The 26,979-nt window shown below is 34.8% G+C and overlaps 1 protein-coding gene across 7 annotated transcripts in view; it reads right to left on the bottom strand.

The window, feature by feature from the left end:
- Positions 1-26,979, bottom strand: part of MAP2K5 (mitogen-activated protein kinase kinase 5) — a 317,449-nt gene that overhangs the window by 158,761 nt on the left and 131,709 nt on the right. For all 7 annotated transcript variants that reach the window (XM_051980795.1, XM_051980794.1, XM_051980793.1 and 4 more), the window contains exons 10-12: positions 18,978-19,046; positions 18,795-18,876; positions 432-493 (exon numbers count right to left, since the gene is read on the bottom strand). In XM_051980795.1, the coding sequence (XP_051836755.1) occupies positions 432-493; positions 18,795-18,876; positions 18,978-19,046 (213 nt within the window). The remainder of the gene's footprint in view (positions 1-431; positions 494-18,794; positions 18,877-18,977; positions 19,047-26,979) is intronic.

The following is a 26,979-nucleotide window of genomic DNA, read 5'->3' on the forward strand; positions in this document are numbered from 1 at the left end:
TGATAGCTACAAATTGTCTAATTGCAAAGAAAGATATTTTCCATTTCTAAAATAAATCAAGTAAAAAACCTGGAACCATTTTCCTTTTTAGCAAATTTGGAAAATCCAATGAATTTTAGTAAATTCAGGTTATAGTTATAGTATAGTATATAGGTATATATAGTATAGTAAGGTATAGTAAGATCCTGGCATATGCATCAATTGAAGTTCCTCAGGGCTATCTAGAGGCTGGAAAGATATTAAGTGACTGACATTTGTAAGGACAGACAAGAACACAGGAGGGATAAACAAAATCCCAAGCAGCATGTTGGCCTCTTCTCCTATTAAGAGTTATAGAGAAAGAAGGTTAGGGGCTAGAATGTAGAGAAGACAGGAGGCTGCCCAAAAAGAGTTTATTGCCCAAATTTCACAAGATAAAAGCAAATACTCACTGCTACTGCAATTCTTCCCAGGACATGCTCTGGAATTTTCCTATACACATCCAAAGATCCCCCTGTAGAAATAAATAAATGAAAATGTAGAAAAATAAATATTTTTTGATACAAACAACAGTATGGCAAAGATTGCACTTTTTTGTATTCAATATTGTGGGAATACTTCTCCTTGCCCTCATCACACATTAAATATCCAGGGTCAAATTGGTTTTTAGTCCTGTTTTCTTTGTGATGGGCATAAATTTTACATCTGCAATTAAGTGGTCCATATTTGCACTTAGCCACCTGAGAGCACAATTCGTCACTTTCACTTTATTCCCAAGAGTGTGATTATATGTGTGTTAAAACTGTATCAAGAAAAAAAAAAAAAAAAAAAAAAAAGAAGCTTAATCGTGGCTGGACTCAAAACATGTCCAATGTGGAAATTTTAAAATGACAGAACAAGGGCTACAGTTGGTACTACAGTACTGTATAGTACAGCATCAGTTTCCTCAAATGTAAAACTATGGTTAAGGGTTTTGGTTTTTTTTTCCCTACAAGATCACAGATGTAGAACTGAAAGGGCTCTTATTTAGACCAACACTAAGAGATGAGGAAATGGATGTCTGTGGAAATTGAGTGGCCTGCCCAAGGTGACAAGGGGCCAGATCACACAGGGTAAGAGGCCAAATTTGGATGCAAAACCTATGGTTCCAGAACAAGTACTCTTTCTGCCATAATAACAAAAAGGTTTACCAGGAATACAATATAAAAATGTTCTAAGAACAATAATGTTTGACTATAAGGCAAGGGGATTTATTTAAAGTCATAAGAAACCCAACCAAAAACCTAAAGACTTTGCAATTTTGGGAAGTCATACATTAATTCCAAAGATGATGCCATTGCTCAAAATTTGTTTTCAACTACTCTTTAGACTTCTTTGAGAACTAGTTTCTATGTCATATAAATTGTTCTATAGTATTTGGGTATCAGAGTTCATTTACTTGACTCAATATTCTACTCCATTTGATTTTCTACTTTATTCATTTGAATGAATGAGGTTTTGATTAAATCTATTTTTCAAGGGTCAAAGATTTGATACTACTGATGACATTCAAAAGAATGTAGGATCCTCTGTAGAAAGATGGGAGACTTTGCTGATTGATTACATACATCTAATTTTTTTTTGTTTTGATTTCAGCAAAAAAGAATCATTGTGGTGATATATTGTGAAGCGACTATGGTTTTATGAAATAAAAACAAATGGATGAATATAACTTTAAAAAAAAAGACTGTGACAATTTGAAGACAATTCAAAGTTACAGCTTAGTATAATGTTTGAAATAATGGTAACATTGCTGGAAGATATGAAAAGTTTTCTCAGATGAATACTTTGAAAAATACAATATTTATTTGGAGATATACATTCTGGCATATTTGTAGGCTGCTATTTTTTTCAGTGTCAGGACTTTATTATTATTAGGAATAACTTACAATAGGAATTTTGTAAGTGCCTACTTGTTAATAATATATGAAGTATATTTTAACACAGAAAAAATAATAAAGTACATTTGCTAGTAGTCAAATATGGCACCATAAGAGAGTTGGCTCCTTGCATATTTAAAACAGATTATTTCCAATTGGTTCTCTTTATACCTGGAAATCTCAAACTAAGTATGTCTAAAATCTGAAGTCATTTTTCTCCCTAACCATATCTTCTCCTAAAATTTCTATTTCTATGACTTATGTAACCATCTTCGCAATCACTTGGATCTTAACCCAAGAATCATCTTTGGATGTGTGATATAAGGGAGAAAGCAGCTTGCAAATTTCTTTCACATCTGGTTCTTCTCTAATCTCACTGTGACCACCACAGCTTCTGCTGTCCTAGAAAAGATTGCTGTAACCTCCTAATTGAGATTACTGTCTTAAGAAATCAAAATCTTCAATTTGAATGCAATATAAGAAATGATCCCATTGAACCTATACCTGAACAAGAATCCTCTCCATAAGAAAAGTGACAAGGAGCCATGCAGCCTGTTTGAAGGTCCATTAAGTACTAGATTGCACACTTCACTTTCAATAGTTCTCATTTGGGATAATCTTTCCTTACAGTCATCTCTTTGCAATTTCCACCTGAAGCTCCCAGTTCTGCTTCCTAGGAATGCAAAACAAGTCTGGTTCCTTTTCTACATGATAATCCTTCCAATAAATGAAGACAGCTCTGATGATTTCTCTCATCTACCTTCGCCCCCCACATCCTCCATGTTCTCAGGGCTTTTCTTCCACTAATTCCTTCAATCAACACTCATATAGTAGGAAAGCAAGACCCTTCACTAAAGGACTTTTCTACTCCCATCAAAATCTTTCCTAAAAGAAAATTTAATCCTTAGAATCTATCATAACTGCAGCACCTAGTGCAACACAGAGCTTAAACACTGTTAAATGTCAAACATTTGATACTCTAGAGCGTAGAAGATACTCTCAATTCAGAACACATATTCACAAATGCTTAATTCTAGCTAGGAAACCAGTGTTTCCAATATATACTTCTCCAATTCGAGTCAACAAACAATTATTAAATATCTGATATCTTTAAGGTACTGTGTGATAGACACAAAGACAAAAAGAGCCTCTATCTTACAAGGAACTCACATTTCCCCCCCCCCTCCTTTCTTTAACTTAATTTTTTTTAATTAAAGCTTTCAATTTTCAAAATATGTGCATAGATAATTTTCAACATTCACTTTGCAGTACCCTTGTGTTCCAAATTTTTTTCTCCCTTTTACCTTTTCAACTTCCTCCCCTAAAGGCAATTAATCCAATATGTTAAATATGTGCAGTTCTTCTATACATATTTCCACAACTGGCATGTTGCACAAGAAAAATCAGATCAAAAAGGAAAAAAATTAGAAAGAAAACAAACTGCAAACAAACAACAACAAAAAAAGTGAAAATACTGTTGTGATTCACACTCAGTTCTCACAGCCAACCCACAGATGGCTCTCTCCATTACAAGACTATTGGAACTGGCCTGAATCACTTCACTGTTGAAGAGCCATTTCCATCACAATGTATCACTATATAATCTTGCTGTTGTTATGTGCAATGTTCTCTTGGTTCTGCTCACTGAAGTGAGCATTCAGCATCAGTTTAGTTGGATATCTCCAGGCTTCTCTGAAATCATTCTGCTGATTGTTTCTTACAGAACAGTAATATTCCATAACATTCATGTACCATAACTTATTCAATCACTCTCCAAGAGATAGGCATCTACTACAAAAAGGGCTGCTACAAACATTTTTGCACACACATCACATAATTTTCTTGTTGTACAGGGTTTTCTTGGTTCTGCTCTCTTAGTAACAGCTCATGTAAGTCTTTCCAGGCTTTTCTGAAATCAGCCTGACCGTTTTTTCTTTCTTTCTTTTCTTTTCTTTTTTTGGTCTCAATGAATTTTATTTTATTTTTATTAAAGCTTTTTATTTACAAAACATATGCATGGGTAATTTCTCAACATTGACCCTTGCAAAACTTTCTGTAAGGAACTCACATTCTAATGGTAGACAAAATGTAAAGATCTGTATAAGAACAAGTTATATACTGGGTGCATTGGGGGACCAGGAAGGTGGAATTTTATTTTATTATTTTTTTTTATTATAGCTTTTTAGTTACAAGATATATGCATGGGTAATTTTTCAGCATTGAAAATTGCAAAACCCTTTGTTCCAACTTTTCCCTTCCTTCCCCCTATCCCCTACCCCAGATGGCAGATTGATCATTACATGTTAAATATCTTAAAGTATAAGTTAAATGCAATATATGTATACATGTCCATACAGTTATTTTGATGTACAAAAAGAATCTGATTTTGAAATAGTGTACTATTAGCCTGTGAAGGAAATCAAAAATGCAGGCGGACAAAAATAGAGGGAATGGGGATTCTATGTAGTGATTCATACTCTTCTCCCAGAGTTCTTTCACTGGGTGTAGCTGGTTCAGTTCATTACTGCTCTATTGGAACTGATTTGGTTCATCTCATTGTTGAAGATGGCCAGGTCCATCAGAATTGATCATCATATAATATTGTTGTTGAAGTATATAATGATCTCCTGGTCCTGCTCATTTCACTCAGCATCAGTTCATGCAAATCTGTCTCTCCAGGCCTTTTTGAAATCATCCTGCTGGTCATTTCTTACAGAACAGTAATATTTCATAATATTCATATACCACAATTTATTCAGCCATTCTCCAACTGATGGGCAACCATTCTGTTTGCAGTTTCTGGCCACTACAAACAGGGATACCACAAACATTGGAAGATGGGATTTTAACTGGGCCTTAAAAGAATCCAGGTAGCAGAGAAGAGGAGGAGGGACAACATTTTAGGCATGAGAAACAACTAAAGAAACATTAGGAGATGGAGTGTCTTATATAAGGAAGAGTAAAGAAGCCAATAATAATAGATCATAGTATATATGCAGGGGAGTAAAGTATAATCAGAGTGGAAAGAAAGGAGGGGCCAAATAGAGGACTTTATATTTGATTCTGGAGGTAATGGGAAGCCATGAGAGTTCATTTAAGAGGGGAGTGACATGGGCATACTTATGTCTCAGGAAAATCAATTTGACAGCTGAGTGGAAGATGGACTAGGCTGAGGAGAGAAGAGGAAAGAAGATCAAGCAAAAAAAAAAAAACTATTATAATAGTCTAGATGTAAAGTGACAAGAGCCTACACCAGATTTGTGGCAGCATTCTAAGAAAGAAAAGGATATATGCAAAAGATACCACAAAGATGGAAATTTGGTAACAAACTGGATATGTGATGAGTGAATGAGGAGTTGAGCCCTCAACAAAAATTGGGAGATTAGGAAAGTGGACCTTGGGGGAGGGGCAGGGAAAGATGAATGAGCTAAGTTTTAGAAAGGTTGAGTTTAAGTTGTGTGGGGGACAGCTAATTCATGAAGCCCAACAGGCAGTTGGAGATGTGACCCTGGAAGTCAGAAGAGATTAGGGCTGAATAAATTGTTCTGAGAATCAGCTGCTATACAGATGATAACTAAACCCATAGGACTGGATGAGATCAGTGAGTGAAATAGAGAAAGAAAAAGGATCTGGAACAGAGAGTTGAGGGGCCACCCCCATTTAGCAAGTGTGACCTGGATGCAGATCCAACAAAGAAGACTGAGAAGAAGCAGTCTGTCTGAAAGGTAGGAGAACCAAAAGAGGCTGAGAGTAGCCAAGAGAAGAGGTTGGTTGATTGTTAAACATTGCAGAGAAGTCAAAAGGAATGAGGACTAAGAAAAAGTCACTAGATTTGACAACTAAAAGACCACTGGTAAGTTCAGAAAGAGTAGTTGCAGGTAAGTGATAAGGTTGGAAGCCAAATGAGCAAGAATTTAGAAGAGGGTGAGAAGAGGAAGTGGAGAGTGACTGCAAGGGACCTTCTCAAGGAATTTAGCCACAAAATAGAGTAGAGATATTACAATGTAGTTAAGCACTAGTGTGACTGGATAGACCAAGTTGGGGATTTTAAGATTTTGTTTTGTTTTAAGATAATTCATCACACTCCTGCCTGGATAATCTTAATACATGGCTATGGTTATGTAAGCCCTTTATTCAAGAAGCTTTGAAGACTCATTTGAAAAACCTAAGTTGAATTTTTCTGTACAACCAAAATTACTCCTTATATATAAAAAATCCAGGCAAATATTTACTTGGTTCATCTATCAGAAATCATTTCAATTATTCAGAACCAGTGGTAAAAATGAAAACAGAAATAATTTTGCTAGCCTTCTTTCCCTTAAATTGATCTTTAAACATCAAAATCTGGGTAGGCATTTCTTATGGGCCAGAACTCTGAACTTGAAACAAGGATTCTTACAAAGGTGCTAATTCAGTGGAATTGATGGGACATGGTTATCTAGTTTATCATGGTGATTAATAGTTCTCTAGTTCAGTATGATTGATTTAATCTTACAACAAATAATGGTTTCCTAGTGATATGATAATTGGTTTATACTCAGTATAGAGCATATAAGCCTGGGGCCCGGCTAGCTTTCTTAGAGGCCTTCCGGAATCTTGGTTTCAGTGGAGAAGCTAAGGAGGACAGCCCTGCCACCAAGGTGGTGTGGGATGGGATGAATGAATCTGAGTCCAAGGGCTTGTGCTTCAGCCTCCAGTCCACTTGTCTTCCCTAGCTTTCTATCCAAGCTCTGTCAGTCCCCCAGGTAAGCCATCAGGAGCTTAACTTGAAAGTGGAAATGAATGTTTCTATTTGGTTCTGAGAGCTTGAGCTCCCAGTTGTCTTCTCTGCCCTCTGAATGAATCTAGGCATTTTCTCTGTGTAAACGGCAAAAAATATATTTATGTCAATATTTTTGGTCACTTTAATTTACTGAAAATTTTGACAAAGAGCTGAAAGTCATACTGTGGTTAAAAATGTATACTGGCTAGAAATATTAAAAGGAAGATAGTAAGAGGAAAATGGCAACTAATTCAAATTATCTTTATTTACTTAAAGTATTGCAGATTATAAAAAAGTAAAAATAACACGGAAAAACAAATTATGTCCTCACTTATCTTTCAGATGAAATGGCAGATGCAAAAAGAAAAAGCATTTGCGTCATATCTGTACATTTCAAAGATGCTAACAAATATAGATGAGATGGCCAGTTCTTTATTAATTTAAGCAATCTCCTGTCTAACACATTATGGACTAGCTAAGAAGAAAAGAACCAGCTATACCAAGCAGAACCCACAGAATGAGATTTCTTTTTATGTCATCACTCTGGAAACCATTAGAAAGGAAGTTATGAAGTCAAGTATTTCAACAAGAAAATGCAAACTAGAAATATAGAAAATATTACAGAAACTAGAACTAGAAATACAGCAACTACTACTGAAAAATAGCAACTACAACAAATTAGTAAGACCAGACAAATATCATGTGTCATCATCATTTCATCACTGATGTACCCATGCTACCATATTAAGAGCCATACAAACAAGAATCATGTTTGAGGGATGATCAATGGCTGTGTTGAAATTTTCCTCTAATCTCTGTTATTTCCCATTCTTCAGACGTCATCTATGTAAAATACTGTTTTACACAGCTGGTTCTTGCAATATTGGGGCATAACTTATCTTTGATACACTAACTACAGAAAAAAGTCAGAGGCAATGTTTACTTCAATGATATATGATTTTACTGGTATTGGTACTCCTTCCATTGCTCTGTCAATAGTATCTCCCTACCTTAATATGTCAAATTCATGAGTAGGTATGTTAAAAAAAAAACCCAAAAAACTACCTAATGCATGCTAACAATAAGTCTGTCCATACTTAGGATGATTTTTGACAAGAGAAACATAATCCATAGCCAGGTATATTCTTAAAGCCTTTGTAGCTTGGTAGGACCTGCCAAGATTTACACTCCTCTGATGTACTCCTAAAGAAACAGTCACATCATCATCCCACAATGGAAGAGGACTTTAGAGGACGTCAGAAATGATCATATGATTTAAACGGATGTGGCATAATTATTGTAGGATATAGGATGAAATAAGAACCAACAGTTTCAAGTGAATATGTTAAGTCTACTTTAAAAAAAAAAAAAAGACAATGGAACATGAATCACAAAGGTCCTATAGACTTCAAATAGCATGAAGTGAAAATTCCATGAATGAACAAAAAGTGTTGGTTTACACTGAGACTATTAAAAGGTTTCTGATTTCAGTTCATTATGGTCATGTTCCCTCTTCTCCCCTCTCCCTTTTAGACATAGATGAATAGTCTTATTCTGGAATTCTTAGGGTGGAATTCTTAGAATCACAAAATCTCCTAGAGCAGTACCAGCTTAGAGCTGGAACAAACCACTAAGTTCTACTCTCAGTTTTCAGATGAAGAAACCGAGGCCCAAGGAAGTGAAATGACTTGTGTAAGGTCCAATGAGTGAGCACCATAATGTGGACTTTGTAATTTTAGCCTAATCCTTTTTTTAAAAACAACATTCTATTTTCTTGTGAATACTTATTCTTTTGTAGTTTTTCCCCCCAAATTCTACTGCTGTGCAATATTACTTTTAAACAGATGTGGAAGTCTAATTTCTAACTTGAGTGTTCAATGCATTTATAAACCCAATGTATGGTTAGTTTATCTAGTTTGATTACAAAGACTACAGACCAAAGTCACTGGCCCCAAGAGGCAGTGCGTTTCAGTCAGTTCCATGGATCGTGCCCAGTCAGTCACCTTGCAGAAACATGCTAATGGTGACAAAAGGTACCCAGATTGAGTGGATGGATGTATCTGAAATGTCAGATAGACAGAAAGATGACTAAAGTGACATCTCCTGGAACAAGAAGATCATCTTACATTTGGTAATGTCTATTATGAGCAGTCCTTTATGCTTTTCCATGCCTGGCATTCTCTCTTTCTCTCCTCACCTCTATTCTCAGAATACTTAAGCTTCCTTTAAAGCAGAGATGCTACCATCTTTATCAACTCTTTCCTGTATCTCTAATTCTTTGAACTCTCTCATTCTCCTACTCAAACTACATTATGTGTATATATTAGGTCCCTTTCGTAAAATATAACCTATATTTAAGTCTTTGTGTCTTGTAATGGGCTGAGGCTTGAGTTGATGCACTGAGGTCCCAAGCACATGAGGCTAAATAGTAATTGGACCATACTCTATTAATAGATAAGCTTGGAGAAAGAATGGCCTCCACCCACTCTTTGTGCAAGTCCTGATGTGTTGTATAGGAAATGACGATTTTGGTGGGTGGAGGCAGGGGAGTGGAAAAGGAAGGGGAGGAGAGACTTTTGGGATTGCCATTGCCACGGTTGGCTCAGCTCACATCTCTCTCTGTTAGCTGATTTGTTTCTCTTCTTCTTTTTGCTTTTGCTGCTTTCGACAACTTTTTCTGTTTGTTAAGTGTCTGAGGCTGGATTTGAACTCAGGTCCTCTTGACTTCAAGGCTGGTGCTCTACCCACTGAGCCATCTCCTCCCCTTCCTATCAGTTACAACCATTATATGATATTTTAAGGGGAGACAGTGCTTTAAATTCACCACGCCAGCTTACAAAAGAAGCTCAAGAGGCTTTGAGAGAAGTTGAACTGGCTTTATCCAATGTGGTTGAGAGAGTCACTCAAAAACCCTTGGAAATAACAGTTTTTGCCACACAAGAGGCACCCACAGCAGTCCTTCATCAAGGAGACAGTGTGATAGAGTGGGTGAACCTCCCGGCACAATCAGAACAAAGCCTTACTCCTTACCCAGTGTTTGTGGCTAGAATTTTGTTAAAGGCCATTAAGCGAGCAGTACAATTATCTGGGGCAAGACCTGATAAGATATACACCTTTTACACCAATACACAAATTAATGTGTGTTGTGAGACCATCCCAGAGTGGCAAATTTTATTAGCCATGGCTCCTAATTTTATACATGGGTCTCCATTAAAGATAACCAGACTTTTACATAATTGGCGATGGATTCTTGAAGAAAAAGTTTCTAAAGTTCCTCTTAAAGGACCAACTATCTTTACAGATGCATCCAAACACAATATTTGTGCTGTATACTCTCATGATTTAACCATAAAGAGAGTAGTCAGAACTCCTTTTCAGTCCACTCAGCAGAACGAATTGTATGCAATCATGTTAGCTCTCACTTATTACCCAGGAGACATAAATATAATATCTGATTCAGCCTATTCAGTAGGTGTGGTACAAAGAATTGCCACAGCCCAAATAAAATTTGCAGCTTCTAATATATATCAGCTCTTTAAGGAACTTCAGGAGCAAGTGAGAAAACATCCAGGTAAGATTTATATCTTGCATGTCCACTCACATAGTGGACTCCCAGGCCCTATTTTTGATGGGAATTCAAAGGCAGATAGCCTTTTAACTATGTTAGCCAGTACACCTTTATTTCAGGAGGCCCAGGAATCCCATTCTAAGTACCATCAGGCTGCTCGAGCTTTGCGTTTACAATTTGGGATTACAAAAGAGGAAGCTAGGAGCATAGTAAAAAGCTGTACAGCTTGCCTTCCTTTCCATGCTCCTACACTGCCTCCAGGGAAGAACCCTCGTGGTTTGAGACCCAATGAAATCTGGCAAATGGATGTGACCCATTATAAATATTTCGGTCATCTGTCTTTTATCCATGTTGTGGTAGACACCTTTTCAGGATTCACTTTTGCCATACCAGCAGCAAAAGAGACAGCCCGAGTGGTCACTGAATTCCTCATGCAAGCATTTGCCATTATGGGTGTGCCACAAGCAATAAAAACAGACAATGGTCCTGCATACACCTCCAAACATTTTGCATACTTTTGTGCACAGTATAAGATTTTACACACCACTGGCATACCCTTTAATCCTCAAGGACAGGCAATAGTAGAGAGGAGAAACAGAGATATTAAGACGCTGCTCCAAAAACAAAAGAAAGGGGGAGCCACAAGTAATCCTAGAGAACTTCTAAATCTAACCCTTAATACTATTAACTTCTTGATTTTTGACAAAGATGCACTGGCTCCGGCAGACAGGTTTTATAACCCATCGGAAGGGCAATGTCCAGTGCGAGCAGCTCTACTATCTTTAGATAATCGCCAGGTGATGTGGAGAGACCCAGAAAGTGGTGAATGGAAGGGACCAGATAGGCTAACTGCTTGGGGGAGAGGGTTTGCTTGTATCTCTACAGGTGGAGAAGGAATCAGATGGGTGCCAACGAGCCGTATTCGCCTTGTCCATCGCAGAGAGACAGAGCAGACCCTTGAAACGAAGGAGAAGACCCAAGAAACATCGGGTGGTTCTGTTGCTGATTGTGCTCACCATTGAAAGAGTGTGGCAGTTATGGCGTTTGACTCATGGACATAGAAAATCATTGGACTTCAAAACCCTCAGAAATTATTGGATTCTCTGAGACATAAGATTGTTGTAGGACATTAAAGCCCTCAGGAATCATTGGATTTTCTGAGAAATGATAAGACTGTTACAGGACTTCAAAATCTGCTGGAATCATTGGATTCCCTAAGACATAAAAAGACTTTTGCTGGACTTCAAAAACTTGGGGGGATCATTGGATTCCCTGATATGTGAAGCAATGGACAATAGACTGGTTTTGGACTATCTCTTGGCTGCTGAAGAGGTGTATGTGTGACTGCTGTTTACATACTCTCCTTCTAGGACTTCTGGCAATCTTTTACATCATACTGTTGATTTATATTGTTTGTTATACCGTTACTTGGGTGCATAATTCATGTTTGTTATAACACATCAAGCCTGCACTGACTGTGGGGAGAGTCATCACTAATAGTCTCTGCGTTGTTGCTATGTGCTATGTGTTCCCATGCTGATGGGTTTGTGCATAATAAGACCCTTGAGCCCAGAAACCTGCTAGCACCCCCCACTTCCCTTTGGTGCTTTTCATCTCCCTTCCTGAGATGTCAGGGAGGGCGTGATTATCTCCTTTTTAGTGCTTTCACCTCCCTTCCTGAGAAGTCAGGGGGGTCGTGATCACTTCCTTTTCGGTGCTTTCACCTCCTTTCCTGAGAAATCAGGGAGGGTGTGATCACCTCCCCTTGGGGGCTCTGACTTCCATGAGGAGTCAGGGATGGCATGATCACCTGTGTTCTAAAACAAAAGAAAGCGGGAGATGTAATGGGCTGAGGCTTGAGTTGATGCACTGAGGTCCCAAGCACATGAGGCTAAATAGTAATTGGACCATACTCTATTAATAGATAAGCTTGGAGAAAGAATGGCCTCCACCCACTCTTTGTGCAAGTCCTGATGTGTTGTATAGGAAATGACGATTTTGGTGGGTGGAGGCAGGGGAGTGGAAAAGTGTCTCCAGTGCCTATCATAGTATTTTACTTGTTTAATAAATAGATGCTAAATTGAAGTCATGTGATAGGCATGAAATAAACATTCTAAATAAAAAGACTATTATTACTATCAATCACTCATAAAATTTACAGAACTTTGATAGATATCTTCTTATTGTATCCTCACAATTACCTTGGAAGGTAGATGCTGTTATAATGTTCTTTTTATAGTTGAGAAACAGAAGCAGAGAGAAGGTAAGTGATCTGCCCAGAGTCACACAGTTAGTAACTGAAGCCTGTAGCTCACATATGTTTGACAATCAAATCCTTGATTCTCCAAGAGCCTCCACAACTGTGGATCATAGCATCTGAAGGAATTGCAAGGCAGCCTTTGTTGACACATGTGTTGTGGACTGGGAATGAAACAAATTGGAGGCAGAGGAAAGAGGAGGGAGATCAGAGAACAGCAACTGCCTCTCAGTCTCCTTGTATCATCCTCTCACAAGAAAAGATCCATTCTGGGTTGGACCTCCAGCAACCACTGTCAAGTGGCTCCCATGTATTCCAACATATGGCGCCTGAACGTGGGGTAAGAATTACAAGAACCAGAGCTGTTCATGAGAAAGATCTTTCCAGAGTTAAGGAAGAAGAGCCCCAGTAAGACTTTTAGTCGGGGTAATTAAATGGGCCAGCACCTCAAAGGGCCCAGCCAGGAGACTGATGAGAGACTTAAAATGCCTGTTCTGACTACAATCCTCTTCTCCATTGAAAGTTTGCCTCAATATAATAAAGATGACAATGCTATCTAAACTAATCTATTTATTTAGTGCTATACCAATCAGACTCCCAAAAAATTATTTTAATGGCCTAGAAAAAATCACAACAAAGTTCATGTGGAAAAACAAAAGGTCAAGAATTTCAAGGGAACTAATGAAAAAGAAAATCAAGTGAAGGTGGCCTAACTGTACCAGATTTAAAATTATATTATAAAGCAGCAGTTACCAAAACCACCTGGAATTGGCTAAGAAATAGACTAGTTGATCAGTGGAATAGGTTAGGTTCAAAGGACAAAATAGTCAATTTAATAAACTAGTGTTTGACAAATCCAAAGATCCCAGATTTTGGGATAAGAACTCACTGTTTGACAAAAACTGCTGGGAAAATTGGAAATTACTATGGCAGAAACTAGGCATTGATCCACACTTACCACCATATACCAAGATAAGGTCAAAATGGGTTCATGACCTAGCAATAAGGAATGAGATTAAAAATAAATTAGAAGAACATAGGATAGTTTACCTCTCAGACTTGTGGAAGAAGAAGGAATTTATGACCAAAAAAGAAGTAGAGATCATTATTGATCACAAAATAGAAAAACTGGATTATATCAAATTGAAAAGTTTTTGTACAAACAAAACAAATGCAGACAACATTAGAAGGGAAACAATAAATTGGGAAAACATCTTTACAGTCAAAGGTTCTGATAAAGGCCTCATTTCCAAAGAATAGAGAGAATTGACTCTGATTTATAAAAAATTAAGCCATTCTCCAATTGATAAATTGTCAAAGAATATGAAGACAGTTCTCAGATGAAGAAATCGAAAGTATTTCTAGCCATATGAAAAGATGCTCCAAGTCATTATTAATCAGAGAAATGCAAATTAAGACAACTCTGAGATACCATTACACATTTGTCAGACTGACTAGAATGACAGAGAAAAATAATGTGGAATATTGGAGGGATTGTGGGAAAACTGGGACACTGATACATTGTTGGTGGAATTGTGAATACATCCAGCCATTCTGGGAGAGCGATTTGGAACTATGCTCAGAAAGTTATCAAACTGTGCATACCCTTTGACCCAGCAGTGTTACTACTGGGCTTATATCCCAAAGAGACCTTAAAGAAGGGAAAGGGACCTGTGTGTGCAAGAATGTTTGTGGCAGCCCTGTTTGTAGTGGCCAGAAACTGGAAACTGAGTGGATGCCCATCAACTGGAGAATGGCTGAATAAATTGTGGTATATTAATATTATGGAATATTATTGTTCTGTAAGAAACGACCAGCAGGATGATTTCAGAAAGGCCTGGAGAGACTTACATGAACTGATGCTGAGTGAAATGAGCAGGACCAGGAGATCATTACATACTTCAACAACAATACCATATGATGATCAATTTTGATGGACGTGACCCTCTTCAACAATGAGATGAAACAAATCAGTTACAATAGAGCAATAATGAACTGAACCAGCTACACCCAGTGAAAGAACTCTAGGAAATGAGCATGAACCACTATATAGAATTCCCAATCTCTCTATTTTTGATTTCCTTCATAGGCTAATTTTAGTACACTATTTCAAAGTCTGATTCTTTTTGTGCAGCAAAATAACTGTATGGATATGTATACATATATTGTATTTAACTTATACTTTAACATATTTAACAAGTATTGGTTAACATGCCATCGGAGGGAGGGATTGGTGGGAAGGAAGGAAAAAGTTGGAACAGAAGGTTTTGCAACTGTCAATGATGAAAAATTACCCATGAATATGCTTTGTAAATAAAAAGCTATAATAATATAAATAAATAAATGTGAAATATATATAAATAAAAAGAAAGTTTGCCTCCATGATATTGTACAAGATCAACACCTACTACAACCATCCAGAAGTAAAAGTGCTGCTTGCATTCCTCAATATGTGGATCATATTGTGGGAGGAAAATAACAGCAAAAAAAACAATAAACAGGGCAGGTCAATTCTCTGAGAGCATCCACTGTTGCGGATCACAGCATCTGAAGGAGCTGCAGGGCAGCCTTTGCTGACACAGATATTGTGGACTGGGAATGAAATAAATTGGAGGCAGAGGGAAGAGGAGAAAGGTCAGACTATGCAACTGCCTCTCAGTCTCCTTGTATCATTCTCTCAAAAGAGGAGATCCATTCTGCAGGTCTGGGTTGGATCTCCAGCAGACACTGTTAGGTGGCTCCCATGTATTCCAACAGAAACCTTAACTCAGAACTTTCTGCCCCTAAGTCCAGCACTCCATCTACTATGTCAACTAACTGCTTCTCTTATTACTGTTTTTATTTATTTGAAATAAATCACTTAATTTTAAAGAAAAGAAATTAGTTACAATTATAATTGTATTATATATGTTTTATATATGTATTATATATATGTAGATTATAATTGTAATCTTATTGCAAGTTTAGATTTTATACTCCTAAGTACAAATTTTAGAGAAGGCTTTCATTATAGACTGGTAGATCTGCGATGTTTTTGGTATGGGGCTTCCTACATTTCAGTAAGTGGAAACTGCTCCCACATTTTAACATTGTACAAATTTTTTTCCAATTCTTTTCATAAATTCAGTAAGGTAGATCCAGCCTGGGTTAGATATTTTCCCCTATTTTTTTTAATATTAAAAAATAAAACAAAAATAAACATAAAAAACAAAGGGTGAAATCTTATCCATTAATGAATGCGTAGCAAGAACCAAATGATAAGAAGAAATGGCTTGTCCATTCCAGGTTTTCTCAAAGTTCTATCACCCTTGGTCCTGTTTTTCCTCTCTCCTTGCTTTTCTTTTTAGAACACAGAACTATATTCCCTGTGTAAATCATCTGGTTCTGTTGACTTTATTTGCTTTATATACCATCAAATAGACTTTTCCACCTATCCTTTCACTATTTTGAAACCTCAGAGGCATCAATGTTTGGACTATTTTCTATTCTGCTGCTTTTCATTCTTTTTAATTGATGATCATCTTTTCTTTTCCAATCTAACACTTCTGTGATGAGATCTCCTAAGGTACTTCTGCATGTCCTTACTGATAATATACTGCAACTTCCTTTAATCCATCATGGTTCTTTTGATTATCCTTTGGGTTATTTGTAATTCTGAAATCATGGTGTTCTTTTTTTTTTTTTTTTTAATCATGGTGTTCTGTGGTTTATAGTCAAATAACAGGAGCATATTTGTATGTTAAGGATGGACTTTTGCAACAGCAAGCATTAGATATCACTGAAAGCACCTGGCAATTTTCTAAATGTAATCCAATTTTATCTCTTCCCATGAAATCGTTTCTATCTCATTGTCGCTGTGAAGTCTCTCTAAATATCTATCTTCTAAACTACTAACAGATTACACATTACAGTCTGGTCAATATGCATTTTTCATCCATTTTGGTTTTCAAGTATGGATGGTTAAACCAATCTCCTTTGCACTGGAGGAATTCAATGAAACTGGAATTCAATTTCCAATTGGATTGGAATTCAGTGAAAAGACCTTAAATGTATTCAAGAATTCAATGCAATTAAAGTATCAACTATAAAGAGAAGCATTTTGGAAAAACTCACTACCAATATAAATCCTTCATTCTGAATGTACAGGACACTTACCAAGTCACTAGCAACTGCCTTATATAAGCATATCTCTTCTTCTTTTAAACTTTACTTAGTTAAAACTCAGTAGCTGAAGATTTTATTAGTTGTCATATCAGAGTCATATGTAATTGTAGCATGTGCATAGGAGATATATTGTTTGAGGTAGTCCTTCAAGGCTTCACTTTAGTGAGTTAAGTACTTTGGAAATACACATAAATAAAAGAGTAGATCTTAAATGTTCTCTGAAAAAATTATGTATCTATAAAAGTGGAGAGATATAGAAAACTCCTAAAGCTTATGTTTCTTTATCATTTTTAATTGAGTGTATTTTATGCCCACGATTGTCATTTAAATAAAATCAACTTAAATATTAAATATGTTTATTTAATGTTTACTATGTGTAAATGACAATGCTATAGGCTGTAGAGATAAAAAGAGAAATTTAGACAGATTTTTTTGCCCTCTAAAAGTTTCTAATCTAGTAGGGAACATAATTAATATAGAAAAATACAATGCAGAATTAAGCATGATAAATAGTAGAGTCACAAACAAATGTTATGGAAATTCAGAAAAGGAAGAAATTAATTTTGACTGGAAGATCACAGAAAAGATTTTGTGGACGAAATAGCATATAAGTGAGGCCCTGAATATTAAATATGGTAACAACAGGTAATGAGGTAGGAGAAGAAGGATATTTAAGACAGAATAGTGTTAAGCAAAAGTTTGAAAGAACAGAATATTCTTAGGGAATGGCAAATAATACCGTTTTCTTGAAATTCAGGGTATACAAGAAGAAAAAAAAATTTTTTTTCTTTTTGGTCTGAATGAGTAATTTTGTTGACATACAGAACTTTTGGTGAGGAAATTATTTTTACTAATATAATTCAATATCTATTTTGCAACTTAGAATCTTTGAGTACTACCTAGGGCATTGAAAATTTATGTTTTGTTCAGTCAGGTTCATATAAACCTGGATCTACCAGAGGTAGGAGCTACATCTAGTGCTGCTTCATTTTTGAGGCTAACTATCTACCAATTGTACCATGCTGCATTATGAAGTGGGAAATATTTGTAAAAACAGGTAATGAAAAAAATCACGGAAGAACATGGAAGAGTATGTTAAATATTCAATGAAAAGTATCTAATCTGAAGAGAGTAAACATTAAATGTTAAAAAAATGGAACTGAAAAATTTAGGTCTTTCAAGAGAAGATAATATCCATTTAATAAGATTCTAAGCATGACTCGGATTTATGGCCTTGACACCATGCAGCTTGCTTTCATAAGACACATTACATATATGGTTCTACGACATTCAATTTTTGATAGCTAAGATAGCTGAATTTTATCATATATATGACAACTAAAATACACACCTTAGCATTTATGATATCAAATACTGGATCATGAAAAATTCTAGAAATTCACGGATTATTGCTCCAGTAGTGTACTGAGAACATGAAAATGGAAACTTTAATGTATGAAAAATGGTAAGTTTTAATGGGTCAGATACTAAACATGTCACTTAACAGACATGCTCAGACTTAAAGTTGGTGGAAAAAAACAGTGATTACCTAATTTCATTGGTAAAATGCTGGGAAATCTGAATATTGCCTTGATAATGAGATTTAAAAAAAAATACTCCAGAGTAGTTATGAGTGAAAAATACAGATGGAAAGAAATAGGGGTAAGGTCCAAAGAAAACTAAATGCAGCTTGGTTAAACAGCTGTTTTGAAAAACAATTTCTTATCTTGCAATTAAGAACCGATTTCTCACTGAAAGACACAGGACATTGGGTTAATAGATTTCTTTAAAAGAAAATCTGTTTTGGCTATTGAAACATTAAAAGAACAGAACAGCTGTTTTGTCAGTAAAGACAGATTGTATAGAAGAATCAAATATCAAACCACAGATTAGACTAGCATTTAATCTGTTCTACTTAAATTTTCAATAAAAGTAAAGGAAATTACATTCTGGAAAATATAGCACTGCTAAAAATTTTAACACTAGTAATCAAAACCACTAGGTTGATTTTAGGGTAGAAGAAGAAACAACTATTAATATGTTTTAATTATTTTTAATACCCTACTCAATGTCTATAGCAAATGAACATTTTAAATTGCAATGTCAATTAAGCTATTTAGGAATGATGCAAAATGTAAAACTCACCATCCATGAATTCTGTACATATTGAAATCCTGTTTTCTACAAAAAATGCACCATAAAATCCTATAATATATGATGAATCACACTATAAAAGAAATAAGAGAAAAAAGTAGCTTGGTTAAAAAAAAAAAAAAAAAGAGGTAATACTGAAAACATTTAAAAAATGATTACTGGGAAAATGATTACCTTATAAAGAATTTCCAATTCTGACATAATTTGTTTTTGAAGTTCCAGTGTAATATCTAGCAATATCACCTAAAACAGGAAAAAAAAAGCCAATTATTGCCTATTTGTCCCCTTTCAAATGAAAATTTGTGTACAACTACTAAAAAATATAAGAATTAAAAAGATGATTCTCTACCACCATCAGCACCTCATCCTTATAACAAACTGCATATACACATTTATCTATTCCTTTGGACTGGGGGAAGTGGTACAGAAATGATTGATGGGATAGGGGAAAAAGCCAGGTCTCCAAGGTCAGCATTAATGGCTTTAAAAGTCAGTTAAGTTATAACACCCTTAATTTATACACCCTATTTTGGCCATATTGGTTATTTTCAGAGAAGGAAAATAGGAGTGACTTGTACCTATTAACCCTCAAACCATTAAAAGAGAATGTGTTGTGATTCACACACTGGAAGATAAGCACACAGGATGACAGATATAAATGTCATTTAAAGTTGGTCCTTTGTTTGTAAAAACAAATAAGTCATCCAAATCCATTTTGGGATGGGCATAGTTAGGAGGAAAATATAAAGCTTTGTTTTTACAGTGTGATATGGAAAAGTACCAAAGAAGTTTTAGAACTGGAAAAAACTTTAAAGACTAACTAAACTAGAGGCTATTCACCTTTTTTTGTATCATAAAAACCTCTGGCTGTCAACTGAGGTCTGTGGGTCCCTTCTCAGAATAATGTTTTTAAAAGTACAATATAAAATGCATAAGATGACAAAGGAAATAATATTGTTATATAGTTATCAAAATATCACTTAAAATAAGTTCACAGATCTCATATTAAGAATCCTTGTTCTACATCAATTCTCATTTTATGGATAAAGAAAATAAGGTTCACAGAGATAAAGAAATATGCTCAATTCACATTGCTACTAAGTATAGAACAGAGGTCAGTCTCTAAGCTCTCCCAGACTTCTATTGCAGGGCTTTTCCCACTACGCTCTGGTGCTTCCAAACATATTTAAAAGTATTCAATTATTATTAATTTGTTACATATACAAATATTAATAAAGTAATTTATATTAAAAAGTAATTGCAAGACAATTAAACAAATGAATATAAAATACTTTATTATACAAGGATCTATGTTTAATTTTTTTTTTAAATATTGTTAGATATGTAAGGGAAAGAGTATACACATTGATGAAAGCATATATCTTCTCAAGCATTTATTATATATAAAAAGATGACTAATTATTTAAATTTTACTTGGTTCTTCAGTTAAGATTAATGTAAGGACAGTGATTACTCTTTTATATAAAAAAGATTTACCTAATGAGAAGAAAACTGTAGGAAGGTTTTTCTTTTCTTTTTTTTTTTCTTGAAGAAAGGTTTCTGACTCAAGGCAATCTGGGAAAAGAACTTCAAGCTTGGGATTTCCAAATAACACTAAATACACTTACTGTCCTGTCATTATAATATATACCACCTGACAGTTAAACTTCACTTTATGTTAGAAAAAGAAAGTAAATGTAATCATGTTGGAGAATTAAAAGAACATAAATTATAGACTCCTTCCTGCTGATAGAATCAAGTGAGGAAAAAAGGGCAATTTCCAAACACACATCTTAAGAGTATTGACATCCATCTAAGAATAGAAAAAAAGCAAAAAGCATAACTAGTTTCTATCAAGAGTTTGCTTTAGGGTTATATATAAAAGCTCTCACCAAACTAGATTGTAAGTGTAATACAGAACTGCCAAGAAACATTTAACACACTTCCTTCGATCAATAGTCATTTGCCAACAATATTCACTTACATTTTTTCTGACTGTAGAAAACTTAGCAACAAAATAAATTCTTCTAGCACAGTATCAATCTTGAACTATTATAATATTACAACTATACAAAGCCTATTTCAGACACAGACTATTTTCTTCTAATAAACTAGGCTAAATCTTAAGGTTTTCAAAATAATCATTCACTTCATGCTTAGCATGACTACTATCAAATACAGCATTATCAAGTTATTATTATTTATAATAATTCATTCACATTATGTAAATGTGTCTAGCTTTTTGGTATTAAATCAAAATTCACATTACAATTCTAATCTTCATAGCTTGATGTTTTTGGATAGGGGAAATGGATATATTTTACTCTTTCAGCACTATTTCAAATCCTAAGGTAAAATGGAAAAAACTCAACCAGAATTCTAATTCTTTCAAGTCTATTTTGCTGACTTAAATTCCATAAATTTAATGTATTTAAGCCTGACATGCTGGTTTCATGTTATGGTGCAAATCTTCTAAATACAAATGTTTATTTTATTTTATTTTTTTATCAGCAGTATTCTAGAATTGAGAATTCTTGACTCCACAGTGGATAAGAAAGTAGATAATGTCACCTAGAAGATCTAGAATAGGAAAATAAAGTTAATCCTTAAATTACAGTGCTTCTGGGAAATTTATTACTATAGGTGAAGTTTATTTTCATTATCCCATGTATTCTTGTGAGTGATCATTAAAATGCTAAGAAGTAAAATCAATTTCTTATTGGATGCAGACCATGAACACTCAGCAAAATATTAAATTTGTTTAAAGTATCTGAAAAAAACAATCCCAAAGCATGGACAGCTTGAGACAAGATTGAAGTGGATTTTACCCCTCACTCTCTCTTTGCACCTCTTATCTGAGGTTAAACAATCCAAACAGAAAAGTATTTGAATATTAAGCATTTCACAGAGAAAGGGTTAATTCTAAGCCTGAAATACCTGAGTACATTTCCTCTGCTCTCTACTACACCTCCAGGACAAATAAGGATGAGTTGTCAAGTTAAATACAAGCAGTCAAGTGACTGAATTATAATTTACTCTGTGCTCAATTTAAATTAGTGTGAGGCTATTAAAATATACAGTATAAATACGGCAATTCATCACAAGCTGTCATGGATGACTTCATTTATTTGCTAGAGTGGCACACGTTCTACTGAAGGAAGGAGAGCAAAATCACAGGTCAAATTAAGCTGCTATTCTTTTTTAATTCACTTATTTAATCTGTGGCGACATAATTGTCTTTTACAGTATGTACAACTCAGAAAGGAAATTTGGGAGGATTACAGTCAGTATACAAATGATTAATCAAATGGTCCATTTAAATGCTAGTTTAAGAACAGCAGAAACCCAAAGCAGTCGAAGAATGATAATCAGTGTATGCTACATACTATGCTATGATTTTTTTTCCTTGTAGATGGATTTTTCCCAATTAGGAAAAAAAAAAAAAAAGCAATACTGGGGAATCCATTAAATCCTCCAAGCATTACCTAGCTGAAAGATTTTTATAGAATATTTTAATGGTGTAAAAAGGTTTAGTTTGCAAGTTGGATAACAGTATTTTATATGTTCTTCTTGCTCTATTTACTTGCAATTTTCAAGACTACCTATAATAAAAATGGTAGCTACTAATAGGTTTCATGAATGATAGTCATTGTCAAGTAATTACCCTGCAGTACATTGGTGATTAGTATTTCTTTCAGTATATTTTCTTTGGTGAAAAGATTTCTAAATTTTATGGCAGCAAAATTAAGGGAACTTTTATTTTTTTTCCTTGAAATTTAATTTGCTTTACATTCTTAATCCCTCCCCCCCCTTTTTTTTACAATGATGAAAACCAGACATTTCATCATTGATTTTTTTTCCTTGGGTACCCAAAATCACAGGACTTTATTGTTGCTTTTGATATCAGTCAATTATGAAATTTAATTCAGAAAGGAGAGCATTAAACAGGGTTTTAGCTTTTATTAAGCTAGCAAGCATGTTAAAGAAGTTACTGTATGTAACATTTGTTAGTATTTTTAACATAAAGGGGGAAAAAAGTTTTTCTATAGTTATTGTCTAATTGCTCCTGCAGATATGGATCTAATTGATCATCCCCCTTGGGAAAATGAATTTCACTCATTCTAGAGAGTCACCAAAGCTCAATAGTTGTTTGTTTGTTTGTTTTTTGCGGGGGGAGGAAGGACTGATTTGTTACTCTTAACAATATACTTTTGTGACACATAGCATCCTTATTTCACAGTTGAAGTTACTGAGAGATAAACATGTTATTTTCAAAGTCAAATGAAAAGCCAGAAGCAAAGTCAGGAAAAACTAAATGTACTTCAAACTCTTCATTTCATCTTGCCTACTAGTAATAAGAAATGACAACTGGCTAAGATCAGAGGATCATAAAGTTCACTATTTTTTCTGTCAATGATAGCACCTTGACACATTTTAGAAGTTGGTGTGAGTTGCTTCACAAATATTTATTGAACACCTAATATAAAAATGATACTGTATTAGGCACAGTAAAGTAGAGAAGAAAAAGGGACATGCTTCTAAGAATATATCCTAAAATAATTCTTATTTAAATAATGCTTAAAGGCTTGCAAAGTGCAAAGCATCACACATATGCTAATAATTATAACACAAAGCAATTTCCTAGGAGATGTACAAAGTACAACAGGTGTCCAGACAACAGAGAGATCTGAGATGAAGAAGAAGCATCTGAACTAGACCTTGAAGAGGAGATAGGATTTCAACAGACAAAGATGGGGTGGGAAAGAGGAAGAAGGCATTCCAAGCAAAGGGCAAAAGCAAAGGCACAAAGGCAATACAATTCAGTATGAGCTCAATTAGTAACAAATAGTGTAGTCTGGCTAAAGCACAGGGTAAATTATATAGGAATCAGAAGAGATAAGCCAGGAAAAGCAGCCTGGAGTAAAATCTTTTGTTGTCATTTAGGCTTTTCAGTTGTGTCCAACTTTTTATGACCCTTTTTTGGTGTTTTCTTGGCAAAAACACTTGGAATAATGAGTCATTTCTTTCTTCAGTTCATTTGACATATTAAGAAACTGAAGCAAACAGGCCTAATGATTTGCCCAGGATCATAGAACTAATAAGTGTGTGACGCCAAACTTGATGATGAATCTTCCTGACTTCAAGGCCTGGCAATCTGTCTGCTTTGCAATCTACCTGACTCAAAGTCAAACTTTGGAGGGCCTTAAATATCAGGCTAATTAAGAGACTGGGGCTTCATTAGTAAGGAAGGAGAGAATTATTACAGCTTTTTAAGTCTGGAAGATACATGATTTAGGTTATGTTTTAAGAAGATTAATTTTAAAATAGTATATAGGAGGAATTTAAAGCAGGAGTAACAAGAGAGGCAGGAGGTAGGGAAACCAGTAAGAGGCCATTAGAATAATCCAGGAGACAATTAATATGCATCTGAAATCAGGTGACAGCAATGGAAACAGTATGAATGGAACAAATTCATCAGTCAAAATAAAGAATAAATTGAATTTGGCAACTGGTTGTGGTAAGAAAGAAAAGGGTCAAAGATGATGACAGCGTTAGCTCTGAATAAAGAGGAGATTGAGGGTACCATTAAAATAAAGAAAGTCAGGGGGAGAAATTATTTTTATGCAGATAATAACTTAGATTTTAGATGTAATGAACTTCTGGTGTTAACTAGCAAGATCTCCAAGTCACAGCATGAAGTCATCAGAAATACTAGACGAGGACTTAGTAGTGGTCAGGGTAAGAGACAAGGATTTGGAAATTATTTGAACAGAAGTGTAAAATGAAGTCATAGAAGTCAAGAAAGAACTGCAGAGAAAAAAAAGTGTTTTAATAAAAGTGGAAATCTGTTTAGAAGAAGTATACCTGTTTAACCTATATGGTTAATACTTGTTGTCCAGATGAAGAAGGAGGAAGGGAGGGAAAGAGAAGTTTGTAACACAAGGTTTTGCAAGGGTGAACTTTAAAAACTATCTTTGCATGTTGTTGGAAAAATAAAAAGCTATTATTATAAGAAAAAAAGTGCTTAGTTTGTAGATTTGTGTTAAAATCCCAGCTCCACCACTTACTATCTGTGTGACTTTGGATGAGTCACTTTTCTTTGAGACTCAGTGTCCTCATCCATAAAATTACATATAAGTTGATGAATAGAAGGGAATAGGTAAGTTGAGGTCCTTCACATCTCTAAATTTATAATCCTATAATATCATTAAAATTGTTGACTACAGATTAAATGGGGATTCCAAATGAGCAGTGGGGTTGATGTACTAGAAAAATATGATTTCTTCTATTATTTCTAAATCTCTTTCCTACATGATAATGAGCAGCTTAAAATCGATCAGTTCTTATTTGTACTATTTTTTCTAAACTTACTGTACACTGAACAATAATGAAGCTCTTTATGAATATATGGGCAAGGGTGGGAAGGTGGTGCTATATTTTTGCCTAATCATAATTTTTCTTTTCATAATTTACTTCTTTTTATAAAGCTGTTTCATTACTCAGATGAAATCAATGTCATCTACAAACATGGATGTTTCACTTTAGTGCAATTATAAAAATGTTAAAAAGACCCTTCCTTTAGGAAAATTCAGGCACAACCCCACAGTTAGGCTTTTCAATTCAGAGCAGTAATATTAGGTTCCAAATCTTTGGAAACTTTACTAAATAAACTTTCTATGTATAACAAAAGCCTTCTTCCAATATCCAGTTTAATATGCTACCTATCTCTTTTCAAAGGCTAACTCCATTAGGACCATTCCACCTGCTCCTGCCCACATGCTTTACTCACTCTCCTTTCCAAGATCGCAACCTTTTAAAGAAAACTAGCATATTAGTAGGATATTATTTCTCTTTAGAGGATTCATGGGTTCTTTCCCTCAAAAGCTTATTCTTTCATAAGTTTTCAGCTACTCTTTATTATCCTTTTCATTGTTGGTCTGCAGTTCACTCTATAGTTTTTATGAGGGATGAGCAAATCACATATATAGTGATTCCTTGCGGCCAGAATAACACAATTTAGTGAAGTTTTACAAATTAAGTCTATTTCTTTAAAAAATAAAACAAAATTAGGGATGTGACAATAACAAAATCTTCCATTATGATTTATTTATATTTGTCAATTTTAAAACAACATGTCTACTTATTCACTTATTCTATGCTACTTATTATATTATTGAAGTATATTTTACCACTTATTCTACACTATTCTAGAACTACTTATTCTAAAAGCTGTAATTGAAAATGTTATTCAGAAAATACAAAATAAATTTATTATTAGCACACAAAGGACACCTGGGCAAATCTGTTAAAAAAAAAATAATGTAATACACTCTAAAGACAAATATAAATGAGTCTCAGATTATAAGTATTATTTTTCTCCTTTATTTTTGTAAATAACTGAGAATTAATTATATTTAACAAAAAACATCTGAAATAACAACCTAACTTTTCTCTGCATCCATAGGATATCAGTGAATGGAAACCAGTCAAGAATATTTATTTGGTGCCTACTCTGTGTAGAGGGCTGAAACTCTTGAGTCAATGCACTGAGGTCAGGACAGTTGAGCACTTGAGGCTAACTACCGATTGGACAATACTCTATGGGCATATGCTTGGAAAATGGCCCTTCCCACTATCCTGTGCTGGCTCAATAATTGGTATATACAGAGAATTGTAGGAGGGACTAGGAAGTGGAGTAAGACTAACCAGGGTCACTTTTGCAGTAGATGAGGAAGAAGGTGATTGCGGAGATTCTGCTTCCATTCCCTTCACTTCTACCCCTAAAGACCAAGAATAAAGACTAAGGACTTTTGCTTATCCTGACTCTGGCTGATTCTAAGGTATCCTGGGTGTTAGCGTGGTCATTACACCTGTATATGAGACACTGTTCTTTGTGCTAGAGATAGAAATACAAAGAATTAAAATCTCTACTCAAGAAGTTTATTTTCTAACAGGAATGAAACAAGAGACAAATATGAAAAATAAAGAAAATAAATCTAAAGAAATGTTTATTAATTTTATTAATCTCTATAGTCAAATCACTTATGAAGTTTCAATGACAAAAGTAAAAAATGTGTAAAGTATATGCAGAGTAATGAAAAGACTGGATTTAGAGAGAATAGTAGATAATATTAAAAAATGTCAAGACTGCATAGAGGCTGAAAATATAATTTCA

The sequence above is a fragment of the Antechinus flavipes genome, chromosome 2 (assembly GCF_016432865.1).
Source record: "Antechinus flavipes isolate AdamAnt ecotype Samford, QLD, Australia chromosome 2, AdamAnt_v2, whole genome shotgun sequence".
Classification (NCBI taxonomy): domain Eukaryota; kingdom Metazoa; phylum Chordata; class Mammalia; order Dasyuromorphia; family Dasyuridae; genus Antechinus; species Antechinus flavipes.